This window comes from Polypterus senegalus, chromosome 12, assembly GCF_016835505.1.
Source record: "Polypterus senegalus isolate Bchr_013 chromosome 12, ASM1683550v1, whole genome shotgun sequence".
NCBI classification, from domain to species: Eukaryota; Metazoa; Chordata; class Cladistia; order Polypteriformes; family Polypteridae; genus Polypterus; species Polypterus senegalus.
Genome location: NC_053165.1, coordinates 109019050 through 109033282, shown reverse-complemented (window position 1 = coordinate 109033282; position 14233 = coordinate 109019050). Strand labels below are relative to the sequence as shown.

Here is a 14233-nt window from a genome sequence, read left to right as displayed (position 1 = left end):
ACTGAAAAATGTAATTGAAAGGTAAAGATAAAGTTTTCCATAACCAGAATTTAAAAAGAAATGAGTAGAACGTTCTTTGCTTTTATTCTCAATCACAAAAAATAAATGAACAATCGTGTTAGTATTTAAAGATGCCACAACATTCAAAAACGGTGCCCTCCAGCAATTGGGAGTCAGGACAAGACCCACAAAATGGTGTTGTGTAGCATGAAAGTATAATTAAAATGAAGCATACTTTCTTCTAGAAGTTCTAAAACCTCATGAATACATGAAAAGGTTATTTTAACCATAATAATTTTTAAAGTGTCAGACTCATAACACCTTGCCAGTAATAAAGACACTTTAAGTGTCCTTGCAAAAATAACAAACAGCAGATGAGTTTGTTTGACAAAGTTGTAGTCAGGAAAACATAACCAAGTAACCAGAATCAAAGGTCAAGACGATAACCAGAAGTTGAGAGCAAAATAAGAGTCAGCAACCAGAACTCAATCAAGAAACAGCAATTTTTTTATATACATTTATAAGCATTAACTAGACAACAATATAGTATAGACGCACTGATAAGCCATGTTCTAATTATTAGTTTAATATAATTACGCTACAAAAACCACAAACAAAGTAGGGTACAAGTGATGGGGGGGGGGGTGTTTTCTGCGCAGAGCAAGAACGCATTCGGATTAATAATGAAATTATAAATTGTAAATTAGTTGTTTATCTTCCTAGAAATTATTATCGGTGTAATGTTTATGTTTATTTTTGTCATTGCCTCATACATTTCAACTGCTGTGTCTGATGCAGAAGGACAGTCTGAACATTATTTTTCAAGCATTTGTGGTTAAAAAATCAGAGAATTTGACTTTTTTCATACATGAGTGATATTTTTCCGAACCCTGCTGCTTACACACAAACTGTACTAAGCCTTGTGGCCAATAATGCCGCCCCCAAATGTGCGCCGGGGACCGCCCCTCCTAGACCCCCAAGCTACGCCACTGTTCATTAGTTACATTTATATAGCGCTCTTCTAGACACTCAGGGTACTTTACATAGACAGTGGGGACACCACTAATGTGCAAGATCAGCCTGAATGATGTGACGATGGCCATTTCATGCCAATATGCTCACCTCACATTAGCTATTAGGTGGTTGAAGGGGTGCTAGAGAAAGTTAGCCAATCAGGGGCAGGCCATGAATAGGGGTCCAGAATGGACAAGGTCATGATGGGCAGTTTAGCTAGGACATACTCTTGTTGAAAGATGACCAGGGATCTTTTATGACCACAGAGAGTCATGACCTCAGTTGTATGCCTCATCCAAAGGATGGCACCCATTTTTCCAGCACTGTATCCCATTCACTGCACTGGGGCACTGGGGCCCACTTTCAGACCACAGTGTGAGTGAACCTTGCTGGCCTCACCAGCACTTCTCCCAGCAGCAACCCAAGCTTTTCCTAGATAGTCTCCCAATGAAGTACTGGCCAGACCCAAACATGCTTCGCTTCAGCTGGATTACCTGTTCTGAAGTGTAGGTGGAATGGTTGCTAACACAGTAAATGAGATAGCTGCCCTAAGAGAATCAAGATGGTGTATAACCACAACACTGTCACATATATACAGTACAAGGTCATTTCCATGATGTTGCAAACACAATGAACAATTTCACATAATGAATTCTGGTGGCATTGCATAATCAAAGAAAACTGAAACAATAACAAAATAAAACTTCTTCAAACTCAGTCTTAAACAAAAAATAAGTCTCAGAAATTAAATCTCTTTGTCAACATACTACACAATACACAAAAACACATACAAATGTATTTAATATGAAGTCAGGTCTTCACAACACCCAAATATTAAGGCGTATTATGATTCCCCTCCGTATTCCATGATGCTGATGCCCATCTAAACCCAAAAAGGTGGCAGGAGGATCTGACACAAGAGCTTTTTACATTGTAATAGCACAATAGTTAGCTTTGGATATTTTGACTGCCCTATCACTATACTGTCATACATTTGAACCTCCCTTCTGTAAAGCAGTCTTTTCGATTTAGGTCAGTGGGCCATGTCTACCCAAATCAATGCCGCTCAGTTCCTGCTTTCATTTTATTCAGCTATCATTTGGTCAACACTTGTGCTTCTGTCCCCCTCCCTGGTCACCCTCTTCTACCTTGCAGATGCCATTGATGCACATGTCCCGGCTGATGCTGCCCTCATAGCATCGTGTCCCGTCAACCACTGCATCCAACATTTTCTCTGAGAAGTACTCATCAACTGGCCGGCAATGGAGCTCACAGGGGTTAACTGGACATGAAAAATAAAAAACAATCAGTACAAATATACTAGAGATTGATGAACAAACAGCAATTTCAAGGGCAAATGAGTAAATTGCTCTTCTCTAGATGCACAGTAAGCCAGCTGTTTTCATTGAGTTCCTCACAGTCTCCTATACTGGTAAAATGCCTTTGTGGGCTCAGGCCTCCACAGCCTTGGCCTTGGTAAAGCTGTCAAAGGGGGAATATGCCTGGCAGGAATCAAACATGCAATGGGGGGCACACAAATCCAGGCTTTAAAGCTTCACTGGACAGAGCTGCACAGAATGTTTGGAGAGGTTTTTTTTCTCAGAAATGGTGAAATCCTTGCCCACCCACCCCTCTGATGAGGTACTCACTGCGGTTCTTCACTGGCACCCACTTGTACAGCTTCCCCTTGTAGGGCAGGTTGTTGAAATATTCACACTGGAGCTGACGGAATGAAGGCTTTTCAGAAGTGCAGGGACGGGTATTGCAAATCTTGTACCTCTTCCTCTCACCCAGACAGTACTTTCCACCATACTTTGGACTGAAATAAAAACAGCAATTAATTGGATCATAGGGCATATCTGGGCCAGCCAGATTTAAGGTTCAAGCACCTTTCTTACCCAGCTTGCCTAGTGCATTTGGGTTGAGTAACAGATTTAAAACAAATCAAGCAGTGTGTTGTAGTGGTTAAGACTTTGGACTTCAACCCCGGAGGCTGTGGATTCAAATCCTGCTTCTAAAACTCTGTGACCATGAGGAACTCACTTGACCTGCTGGTTCTCCAATTGGAAATGTAACCAATTGCATCATAAATGTTGTAAGTCACATTGGATAAAGGTTTCAGCTAAATAAGTAAATGTAAGTCACTGTAATGAAGGAGATGCGATATATCAAAGCACAAATTGACCGGAGCTGGGGACACTGAACTGGTGGAGCTGTCAGTAGTTGGAATATTGGGAACAATGGATAAGTAAAACTTTATACCCAAAACAAATGGGAGCAATCAGGACTCAAAATATGTGGAACTTTATACTGATAAGAACAAGACACACCAGAAACTGAAAAAGAAGTGGAAAAAGGTACACTAAAGAGCTGGGAATATTGGGAATCAGGAATGAGTAAGAGCTGTATATCAAAAGGGGTTAGAAGAACTGGGTACCCTGAATAAGTAGAGCTGTGTGACAAAAAGGAGTTGGGAATACTGGGAAAACAGAATGAGTGCAGCTGTATACCAAAAGGAGTTAAAAGAATGGGTACAGTAAATGATTGCAATTTTCTAACAAAAAAAGTTGTGAAAACTGGGAAAACTAAATGAGCAGAACTTAGTTTATACCAAAATAAGTTAAATGAGCTGGGTACCCTGAATGAGTAAAGCTGTATACCAAAAGGAGTTAGGAATATTGGGAAAACTACATACATGAAACTGTATATCAGAAGGAGTTGGGACCCCCAGGAGCCATGAATGATTTGTCTATAGACAGAATTTGGGTAAGTGAAACTGTATGCTATCCATAGCTGTGAGATGTGGTGTTTTAAAATGCATAGAACTAACAAGAACTAGGAGCACTGGGAACATCAAATGAGTAGAACCATCTACAAAAAGAGTTGGAAATACTGGGGAACCATGAATGAGTGGATCTTTGTAATAAAAGAAGTTAGGAGCAAAATGCAGTTGGGAATACTGGGATCTTTGAATTAGAAGAATTGTATAGCAATCAAATTTAGGAATTTGGAAGTAGAGTGGAACTGTAAACCAACAGAAGCTGCATGGCAAAAGCAACTGGAACGTCTTGAGCAATAAAAAGAACAGGAACCACTGGGAACATTTTTCCTACTGTTCTGCATGGATGAACAAGAAAATTGCGAAGAGAGGAATGAGTGTGGAAAAAAGTAAGTGAATAACAGGAATTCAGAAGGGTGTAAGGGCTCTAGAATGGCGTCCTCACACTATATTCCTCCTATGCTAAGTCACTAACTGAAGGTCTATCCCCACATCCACCACCCACCGGACCCTTTGGCCCTTTCTCCCAGTACGTTATCATTCTGTTAGCCTTACGTGGGGTTGGTACACTGCCGCTCTGCAGTGCTCACGCCTGCTCCACAGCTTCGGGTACATGGTGACCACTGGCTCCAGGACGCCCAGCCGCCATTGATTCTCTCTGGTGGGTATGACCTGGATAAGCATTCGCCATCAATGCACCACTGGAAGAAGCAAAGGCAGAGGCCAAATTAAGAGGAAGATTGCTACACCAACGCCAAGATTTCCACTCAGGTGCCTGAGTCCTGGCCACAAATTTTATATACAATGAGCAAGTCCAAATACTGTTGTGGATCCATTTGTCTCCTGACAAGGAGAGGGTTACACAAAGTCTGGCTATGAATCATCCCAGTTATTGCTACACCAGTCACAGGGCAAATATATAGGCAGAATGTGGAAATCTCCCCAATTCCTAAAGCCCATCTACCTGACGTCTAATGACTCAGAGCTCGAGGAACTTGTGGTCCACAGGATTGAAAGTCATTTTTAATGCACAGATTCCACTTGGCTAATGCTGATGGCCTTGCTCACCATTTATTTCCTCCTCAAATCTTGATATTGACCAGCTGCCCCACTGACCTTGTGTGGACCACACTTGGTGCCATCCACTGCCGCGTCCAGCTTTGAGTGGCAGGTGTTGTGCACGGTACACCACAGAGTATTGCAAACATTCTGAGGAGAAAGAGAGGGACAAACAACTTTAATAATTTGGATGTTCATGCTCCCACTGTACCAGTGAATGGTTATTGTACACCATGTAGCACTTTTCACTATGAGTACCATCATATATATATATATATATATATAACATCAATCGATTTTAAACAATGCAACACCCCATTTAAAGCCAAGGGGGATCTGATAAAATCAGTTATGTGCTCTGATGGGTTGTCTACACTATGCAAGCGTGAGTCTAAATGGCTGAGTAAAAGTAGCAGACTACACAAAAACTCTTAAAACTATGTCACATTATGCTACTTTTCCAGCGATTTTCAGTCATTGCCTTCAGTTATATAATTTTAGTGATTTGGAGGCAGCTGGTGGTTGAAGCCGATCACCTAATGTGTTATACTCACTGACTCAGGTTTGATTTTGTCTTTAGTTGTAGGGGCGGGGTCTGTATGTGTGAGAGCTGACAACCAATGAATGCTCACCTGGAAGTGCAGTGCATATATGGCAGCGATAAAGAATATGGAATGGGGAGACTTTGGACCTCACAAACAGAAGAGAAGCTCATCTATCTGATTTAATTTTTAATTCATTTTATTCTTTACATTTAAACAGCGCTTTTCTCATGAGTCAAAGCACTTTACATATTGAGTGGGGAGCCACTTCGACCACCACTAATATGCAGCAGCCACCTGGATGATGTGATGGCATCATAACCTAGCTGTTAGGTTATGAAGGGGTGAGAGATAGTTAGCCAGTTAGAGTCAGGGGATGATTATGAGGCCATAATGACCAGGCCCTGGTGGGAAATTTCAGACAAGACATCTGGATACATCTTGCTCTTTATGGAGGATGGCAATGGACCTTTAATGACCACAGAGAGTCAGGATGTCAATTTTATGTCTCATCCAAACTACAGCAATATTTTTTCAGCATGGTGTCACTGTCACTGCACTGGGGCATTGGGATACACATTCAGACCTCAGGGTAAGCGCCCCCTGCTGGCCTCACCAACACCTCTTCCAGAAGCAACCCAAGCTTTTACCATCCAAGTACTGGCCAGGCCCAAAGATGCTTAGCTTTGGGTAGATTTCCTGCTCTGAAGTTCATGTGGTATGGCTGCTAATGTCGACAGAATGGAAAAAATGGAAGAAAAGACAGAGATTGTGGCTAAACTCGCCGCAGCTGTTAACCCTTCGTACGGCACGGGCTCAGACAGGCAGCGTGCTACTGACTGTTAGAAAAGGTGGCACACATAGCTGTCCTTGAGGGTCTTCATATGATCGGTATATGTGACATGGGCAGTGATTTTCAGTCATTTTACTTGAGATGGTCTAGTGAAATTTAACATACCCCACAACTAGAAGTCACATAATGTGTCATGGGCTTTCCTTGCATGTGTGACCAACCATGGTGCACAAGAATGTATAAAAAAATAGATGGACATTGTATTTAATGGGCAGCACGGTGGTACAGTAGGTAGCGCTGCTGCCTCGCAGTTAGGAGACCTGAGTTCATTTCTGCGTGGAGTTCTCCCCGTGTCTGCATGGGTTTCCTCCGGGTAATCTGGTTTCCTCCCACAGTCCAAAGACATGCAGGTTAGGTGCATTGGCAATTCTAAATTATGCTTGGTGTGTGTCCTGCGGTGGGCTGGCGCCCTGTCCGGGGTTTGTTTTCTGGGTTGGCTGGGATTCGCTCCAGCAGACCCCTGTGACCCTGTAGTTAGGATATAGCGGGTTGGATAATGGATGGATGGTTGGATTTTATTTAATAGAAAACATAAATCAGCTTACTTCTTTGACACTCTGACTCCCACCACCACAGCCCAATCCAATTGAGACCACTTCAGTCAATTGAAGCCACACTCTCTTCCACAAACTGCATCTCACACTGATGTCATCGGGCCTACATGAATTGGGGTGTTCTATTGTTCTTAATTGATTAAGTAGGATTGGGTTAACTTCATAAAGCACAAAAAACTACGCACATTTGAGAGGCAATTATCAACTAGGAGGTCTCTCATTATTCACGATAAGCACGTTACTCAATTGTTAGTGCAAGAACCATGAAAGCACATATGTCATATGTAGATTTTGTTATTGTTAAGAGTCTAGTTGCTGTCGTGTTATTTATTGCTTTGAGGTCTTTGTTTTAATGCCTGGCTCTGAAGAAGGATTGAATTCTGAAACACATCAGCCTATAGACATGTTTCATATGAACAAATGGACATTTCTGGATAGCTTCCCATTGAGATCCTGGCTTTAATGCTTTGTATTTATAATATTTCACAATTGTTGAGCACTTGTGCTCAAGTGGAAGCTATTATAGCTCATATGCATTATATTTTATGCAGCTCTGAGAAGATTGTGTTTATTGACAGACTTAATCTGTCTTAGCGTGGAATGACTCTTCTGTCTTTAGTTATTGAATGATTGTATATAAACAGTACATTTTCTTGTAAAGAAGACTGTTTCTTGAGATTAAACCTTACCCCATCTAACAAGCACGCTTTATTGCTCCCCAGTCTGACCGGTCTGCTCTCCCACATTACAGCCCTTTTGGCAAGTGGCCACCATTTTATCAGCTCCTTCCAGTCTTGCACTCTTTCATGCGGCTCTGCAGCTGCTTGCTCGATCTATTCAGCTGCCTGGCAGGGGGTTCATGGCAGTGCCAGCTAGAGATGCTAATCCTCCCCCACTACCACCTCTCCTCTCTTTTCCCCTCCTTGATGAATGCTGTTGGTGGCAGTCTCCCTTATCTGAGTGGCACTATTGTCTTGGCAGACATATCTGAGAATGCACTTGGATGGGGGTCCAAGTGAAAGAGCAACCCAGAAACAAAGAAAGGATAGCAAGCACTGGGCTGCTCCAAGTGACCTTTGTGTTTCCAGGAGGCACTGTTTGGGAAACAATGCAGTCGATTTCCTTACAACTCCTAGGCTCACAGAAATTCAAACATGGAGGGACAAAAGTGCTGGCAGCCACCTGCAGTATGTCATCCAGGACCTTCTCTCAGTGTTCTTTTTTTCCTCCTTTTCTTTATGTTAATGAGCCCCCTGACTAAGATGGAGGTGGGGGGAGGCAATCGAAAAGCTTCAGAATAACACAAAGCATAATGGTCTTTTTCCACTGGCGGCTCCTAACTGTTTGCGATGCAAACCATAAAGCCTTAATGGTAATTAGTTTATATCGGAGTGGCTCTCAGTGACAGAGGCCAAAGGACCTCTACTTCATTCCCAGCTCCCACTTGGAATGTCTCCCGTGCAGAGCAGGTTCCAAGTGAAAAAGATTAAATCGGATTTTAATTTAATTCTTGTTTTTCCCCTCCTCCAGGGTTTGGCAGCAAAGCAAAGTCCTACAAAAATTGGAGGCATGCAGGCGTGGCAGACCGCTCCCTCTAACCCAGGGCGCCCAGCCGAAATGAAAGAGGCGTCCATCAGGGCTTCTTCTGACGCGAAGACGACTTGTTCACAAGCCAGTCAGTCAGCCACGCGAGGCCCGCAGGAACATGCTGAGTGAAGCAGATGGAGATGTGAAGGCAGCAAAGTGCATTTCCATGCCCCACTTGGGACTGCACGCTTGGCCATCTGGATTGCATTAAGGCAGAGACAACGCTGTAAAGTCTGTAAGTGGACTGCTGACCAGTGCCGCTTCAGCACTACTGGTTTGAGATTTCCATAACCAAGCCCTTTATTATTTGAGTTATATGACACCTTCTGCTGGATCCCTTTGCGTCTTGGCGGCTTCAGTGGGATGAGGGGTGCCTCTTTTTTCCAGATGCTTTTAATTCATCCTCCTTCCTTCTTTCTTTCCTTTACTGGCTCAGTTTTTTTTTTTTTAATGTGAGCCACAATCACAATGAAAAACATTCATTCTGGGCTCCAGGGCACCCGCTGCAGACACACATTATGAGGTTTGGTCAGGAGAAGCATCTTCACAGCCCATATTTACTTAATTAGCTGTGCCAGGTAGTGCCATCTGGACTGGATTTGGGAGAAGAGAACACAACCTAAACGCATCAAAATGAGGCCTCAGGGCCAAGCTGAAGACTTGTGAAGAGAGTGACAAAATGCGGTATGGAGAGCAGATGAGCAACCTACCACAGGCATTATTCAGAGTGGAAACACCAAGACTAAACATTTACAAATCATCTTTCCTGTCTTCCTTCAACACCCACGCGGTAAACTGCTCTGCTGGTGGCCATTCCCACACCACACAGGGATTGACACAGACACAGCAACACGTTGAGAAGACACAGCAACACGCTGCGCAGTCAGGCAAAGGCGCAAAGGAGACAAAGGGAGGAGATATGGCAGGAGAAGTAAACGGGGAAAAGGGTGAGAAAAAACAGACCAGAACAGCACTGTCGATAAGAGCCCTATGCCAGGCAGTAGCCATTTTAAGAAAAGCCCTCATATGTCCTAATAAGAGTTTATCTGTTAAGGCTTTGTCACATTAGGCACCGTTTCCAGCAATTTTGAGTCGTTGCACAATCTTAGCAAGTCTGTGGCAGTGAAGCCGGACCCCTAATGTGACATGCCCAGCGACTCACTACAACTAGTCTGCTACTCACCTCGACCAAGTCAAACAGATTTGATTATGAAAGGTGGGCTGTGTGTGCATGAGAGATGACAACCAATGAATGCTCATCCTGAACTACAATACATTTAAAACAGCGATGAGGAATAAAGAAAACAGGTGTTTTGGGCCTCACAAACAGAAGAGAATCTTGTCTGTCTGATGTCTTCTATTTTAAATACTATGACACCAAAAAGAAAGAAAAGAGGCTGAGCGTGTCACAGATTTTAATCTTTTGAACAGTGGTGGCTCCGTCGGCAGCACACTGTTGACTGGCAGAAAAAGGGGAGAGCACGACTGTGCTGGAATGTCAGCACTCAGTCAGTAAACAGTTGTTTAAACAGACATACAGTAGTCTGGAGACGCCTTCAGCAGCTGTGATCAGCAAATCTGACAAAGCCCACGACTAGTAGTCACGTAATGTGACATCAGCTTTAAATGCAATGTGGGGTCTCCTGCAGGAGGGCATCCATCAGGTGTTCATTTAATGGAAGATAATTAAGTTTAGCATGCAGGTTGGCATTTCTGCATCACCACTCTAGAAACTTTGAATCAGTTGCACATTGAACATGTACACTGTTTTGTACAGACACTGAAAAATGTTAACTTTAGTTCAACCAGTTAGTCTAAGTAGGCCCAGACTGAGTAAATGTGCCCTTCTATAGATTGTTAACTTAACTACAGTTTGTTGCTGCCTTATATCTCATGCTGTTAGGATAGGCTGAGGCCACCTCAAACCCTGAAGTGGAAAAAGCAGGTTCAGAAAACAGGTGGAGAATAGGCATGAAGTAAGCACTAAATCATATTTAGTGAATGTTACACCAGGTTAAAGACATGCAATTCTTTAAAAGGTGAAAAATTATGTTTGAACATAAGGATTTACTTTCTTATAGTATTTCCTTCCACCCATTTTTTGAATGCAATTAATCCTGGATATGAGTTGGGTGCGAGGCAGAATTTATATTACCTTTTTATTGATGTCATTATTTATATACTTGTGATCCCTCGCTATATCACGCGTCGACTTTCACGGCTTCACTCTATCGCGATTTTTTTCTCATACACGCTTACGTCACTACGCATGCTCTTTCTGAGAACTTTTATCTAAGCCCTACGATGGCTCCTAAACGTGCTGCTTTTTCTAAGCCTTCTGACAATAAAACTAAGCGCCGGAGGAAGATGTTTGCTATCCAGGAGAAGGTGAAACTCTTGGATATGATTAAAGATGGCAATACCCTACAAAAGCCTCCTCACGCATATGAAAAGACAGCGCCAGCAACTGCCGATCAAGATGTTCTTTAGCCACGCACCCAGACACCCACTGCCTACTCCTAGTACTCCTTCAGCCGTAGAAGACAACAACGCACCTGCTGAAGATACTGCACCACCTCTGAAGACTCTCCTACTGAGGTCGTGCCTTCATAGGTTAGTGGTTGTGTGTAAGAACTGTGTGTGTTTGTGTGCAATTAAATGTACAGTACAATAATCTACTATATAAAAGCGTTCGGGGTTGTCCTTCCGTCCCGTGAGTGCAAAGCGTAGCGGTATTCCGCTTATTACAGACTTACTACGTGTGGCTTGAGGTACGAAGCGATGCGATGTGAGCAGAGTTCTGGTTCTCTCATCGTTCCCTTGCTTTTGTGCGCAATGCGCTGGAAAAATAGACAAAATAATGTCTCTGGAAATTAATGTTGATGGAGTACAAATGCCTCACCGTGTAGTAAATATCAGGGGAGATGGTGCTTGCTTATTCTCATCTATAGCTTATTTAGTGCATGAAACTCCGTCTTTAGCGGTACAGATTCGGGCTGACATTGTACGACTTTGGACAGGCACTTGAGGGGATAAAAAACTTAGGTTTTCGGGAGATGTTATGAATGGGCACTTTGATGTTCTCATTCCCTACACTTACATGCCTGATGTACACATGGAGCGCACAAAAATTGAGGATAAAAGTCGGTCGCCTTAAAAGGCGAGTGCGCCTAGTAATATGATATTTGTAACGTCTAATATGTCTTATTTTCTCTTATTTTGTCTAATATATTGGGTAATACGAGTGTAATGGTGACTAAAGGGTGTTATTTCATGTCTAGAGGGCTCTAATAATGTTAAAAAACGTATTTAGAAGGTCGTAAACAGGTTTTCTATACACTGCGAAAATATTCGATTTATAAATAAAGAATCCTACTTCGCAAAAATTAATTTATCACGGTAGAGTCTGGAACGGATTACCCGTGATAAACGAGGGTTTACTGTGTGTATATATATATATATATATATAACTGTAAAGACTTCCTAAATATGCCAACCCATCTGTCACAATTGCCATGAACTAGGAATCTGGAGCACTAAAGTGTTCCAAAGCACCAAGTTCCAAAAACATCCAATAATGCCCATTAGAGGGGGATATCACTGCCAAACCCCAGCTAGTAATAAGGGCAAGCACTGAATCTGTTACGATTTAGGCTGAAACGTGATGTTTTGTAACCCTTTCTTTTTAGAGAAGCCACATTGTGAACTTTTGTCAGGGTCACGCCCCCTGTTTCTAGGGGCGTGGTCTCCTGGGTCGTGACTTTGACTTAATCAGCAAATGGGATTAAAGGTCAGCATTTTACTCTGAGCCTTATCGGATCTGCAGATAAAATCCTTATTTTCATTACTGACTTTTTGTGTGATTACTTTTCTTGTCTTGCCTGCTTTTCACATATTGCATGTTAGTTGACTTTGAATTTTACCTCTCATCTGGGTTTCGGTCACTTTGGTTTCTTTTTATTTTCTTTTGTTTTGACTTGCCCGCTTCTACTGGTTTACTGAAGAAACTAGTTATCTGATTTTCCTGTCAAATCATGACAGAATCTTTATAAAACAAAACATTCTTCCTCACACAAAAAAGTATTCCAATCATAATGAAGCTCCGTGGAGCACAAAGGCAATCCAAGTTGAACAAAGACTTAATACAGATATTCAAAGAATTGTGAAAAAAACAGATTGAAGGTCAAAAATCCAATGAATTAGAAATCCTATAAAACTCACAAAAGCACAAGGACTCACCACCACTCAGTGCATTCAAAATGGAACTGTGGGAGACTCTCTGGATTTAGAAGGTGTAAGGCAGTTCCTGGCAGTCAATGGCAGGTGGCTCCACCCACAAAACACATAGAACATAATACAGGGAGCTTGCACACACAAGCAAAATCAGAAACAAAGAATAGTGTACATCTCTCTATTATAAAAAAAATCTTGGAAGACTTGAAAGTAGACGACACGTGATTTTCTCAGATACATTTTAACGTCTTGCGATGAGACAAAAGGACAGCTGCTGTACAGGCTTTTAAATGATGGACGCGCAGCGCAACAAGCAGAACACGCAGCTCAGCAGCAGCAGCAAACCATCAGCTGATCTGACCGCATCTCCTTAGCGTGTGTTCATCCATCCCCACCCCTTCTTCACAACACAAGGAGCAGAGATGCAAAGTGTCATGCGTGTAGCGTGCCCCCGGGGGCGTGGGGTGTGTCTGTGGGAGAGCGAAGCAAGCAGGGGGCAAAGCCGCTTAGTATTTAAAAAAAGTAACATCAACATAAACCAAAGAATCTAAAATGAACAAAAGAGACATAAAACACAAAACTGAACCCCAGCCTGGTGAGGGACCCAGGCTAAGACATGATAGAAATGTTGCACACTAAGCCTCAGCCCCATTGGCTTTTCAGCTCCCCTTCAGCAGTCACAGTTACCTGCCACTGAGAGGCCTGTGAATATTAATGTCTAGGCAAAGTGTAAAAGGAGGGAAGCCACAATATTACAAGATGTGTTTATATTAATGCAACTGACAGCTGAAAGACAAGAGACATGTTTAGAGCGAACAAAGAGGTCTGCAAGCCAAAAGAGTGAAAAAGAGCAGAATGAAACATGTGAGCCTTTTAGCCAGAAATATGGGCAAAAGCTCAAATGCAGAAGCAGTGCCAAAAAAAGTTGGAAAAAATTACATAAAAAAACATAAGAGATCAAAAGTACTCAAAAGCATGTAAGTCAAAAACTTGAAAGACTCAATGAGTGAACAGTTAGGAATGATCATCAGCAAGTTTAAACACACCAGAAAATGAGTGAAAACATCTGCAGGTAACTATGGAGTAATTGAAGTTGCCAAGCAACTTCAGATGGAAGGAGAGACTACTATATTGCTAAGACTGAACTAGGAAGGCCCAAAGGCAGAAGTAAAGAAATGGGGGATGAAAAAGAAAAGAAAATCCAAAGCATAAAGCAGAAATCTTAGTCAAGAAAACACACAAAGTTCTTTGTACCCAAAATTATTTTTTACTAACTGTATTTCACTTGTGTTATGATTAGGACAAGGATTTGAGGCCTTCAAATTAGCCACCTGAGCAGGTCTGTCCAAAATAGCTTCACCTCAAACCTGGCAGCCGGAAACACTACCACCTGCAGGCTGCAACCTAACCAGGCCCCAAAAACAGAGAAACTGACTTTTAAAGTTCAAAATGCCATTACAGCTCCCAGATATCTTAGATGGCTCTAAAATGGAATGAAACAATAAAAATCTCATTGGCTTAAAAAGACAATCTGAACCAAAGAATCCTTATGAATAAGAACATTTATTCAAAAACAGAAAAGAATATAGAAAAATGCTCAAAAGATTGAAAA

At 42.2% G+C, this 14233-nt stretch overlaps 1 protein-coding gene across 1 annotated transcript in view; it reads right to left on the bottom strand.

Annotated features, from left to right (window-relative positions):
* The window catches only part of LOC120541515 (A disintegrin and metalloproteinase with thrombospondin motifs 7), a 90050-nt gene that overhangs the window by 51559 nt on the left and 24258 nt on the right, over nt 1-14233 (bottom strand). The window contains 4 exon segments of the mRNA XM_039773233.1: nt 2163-2296; nt 2664-2833; nt 4349-4494; nt 4910-5002. Coding sequence (XP_039629167.1) covers nt 2163-2296; nt 2664-2833; nt 4349-4494; nt 4910-5002 — 543 coding nt within the window.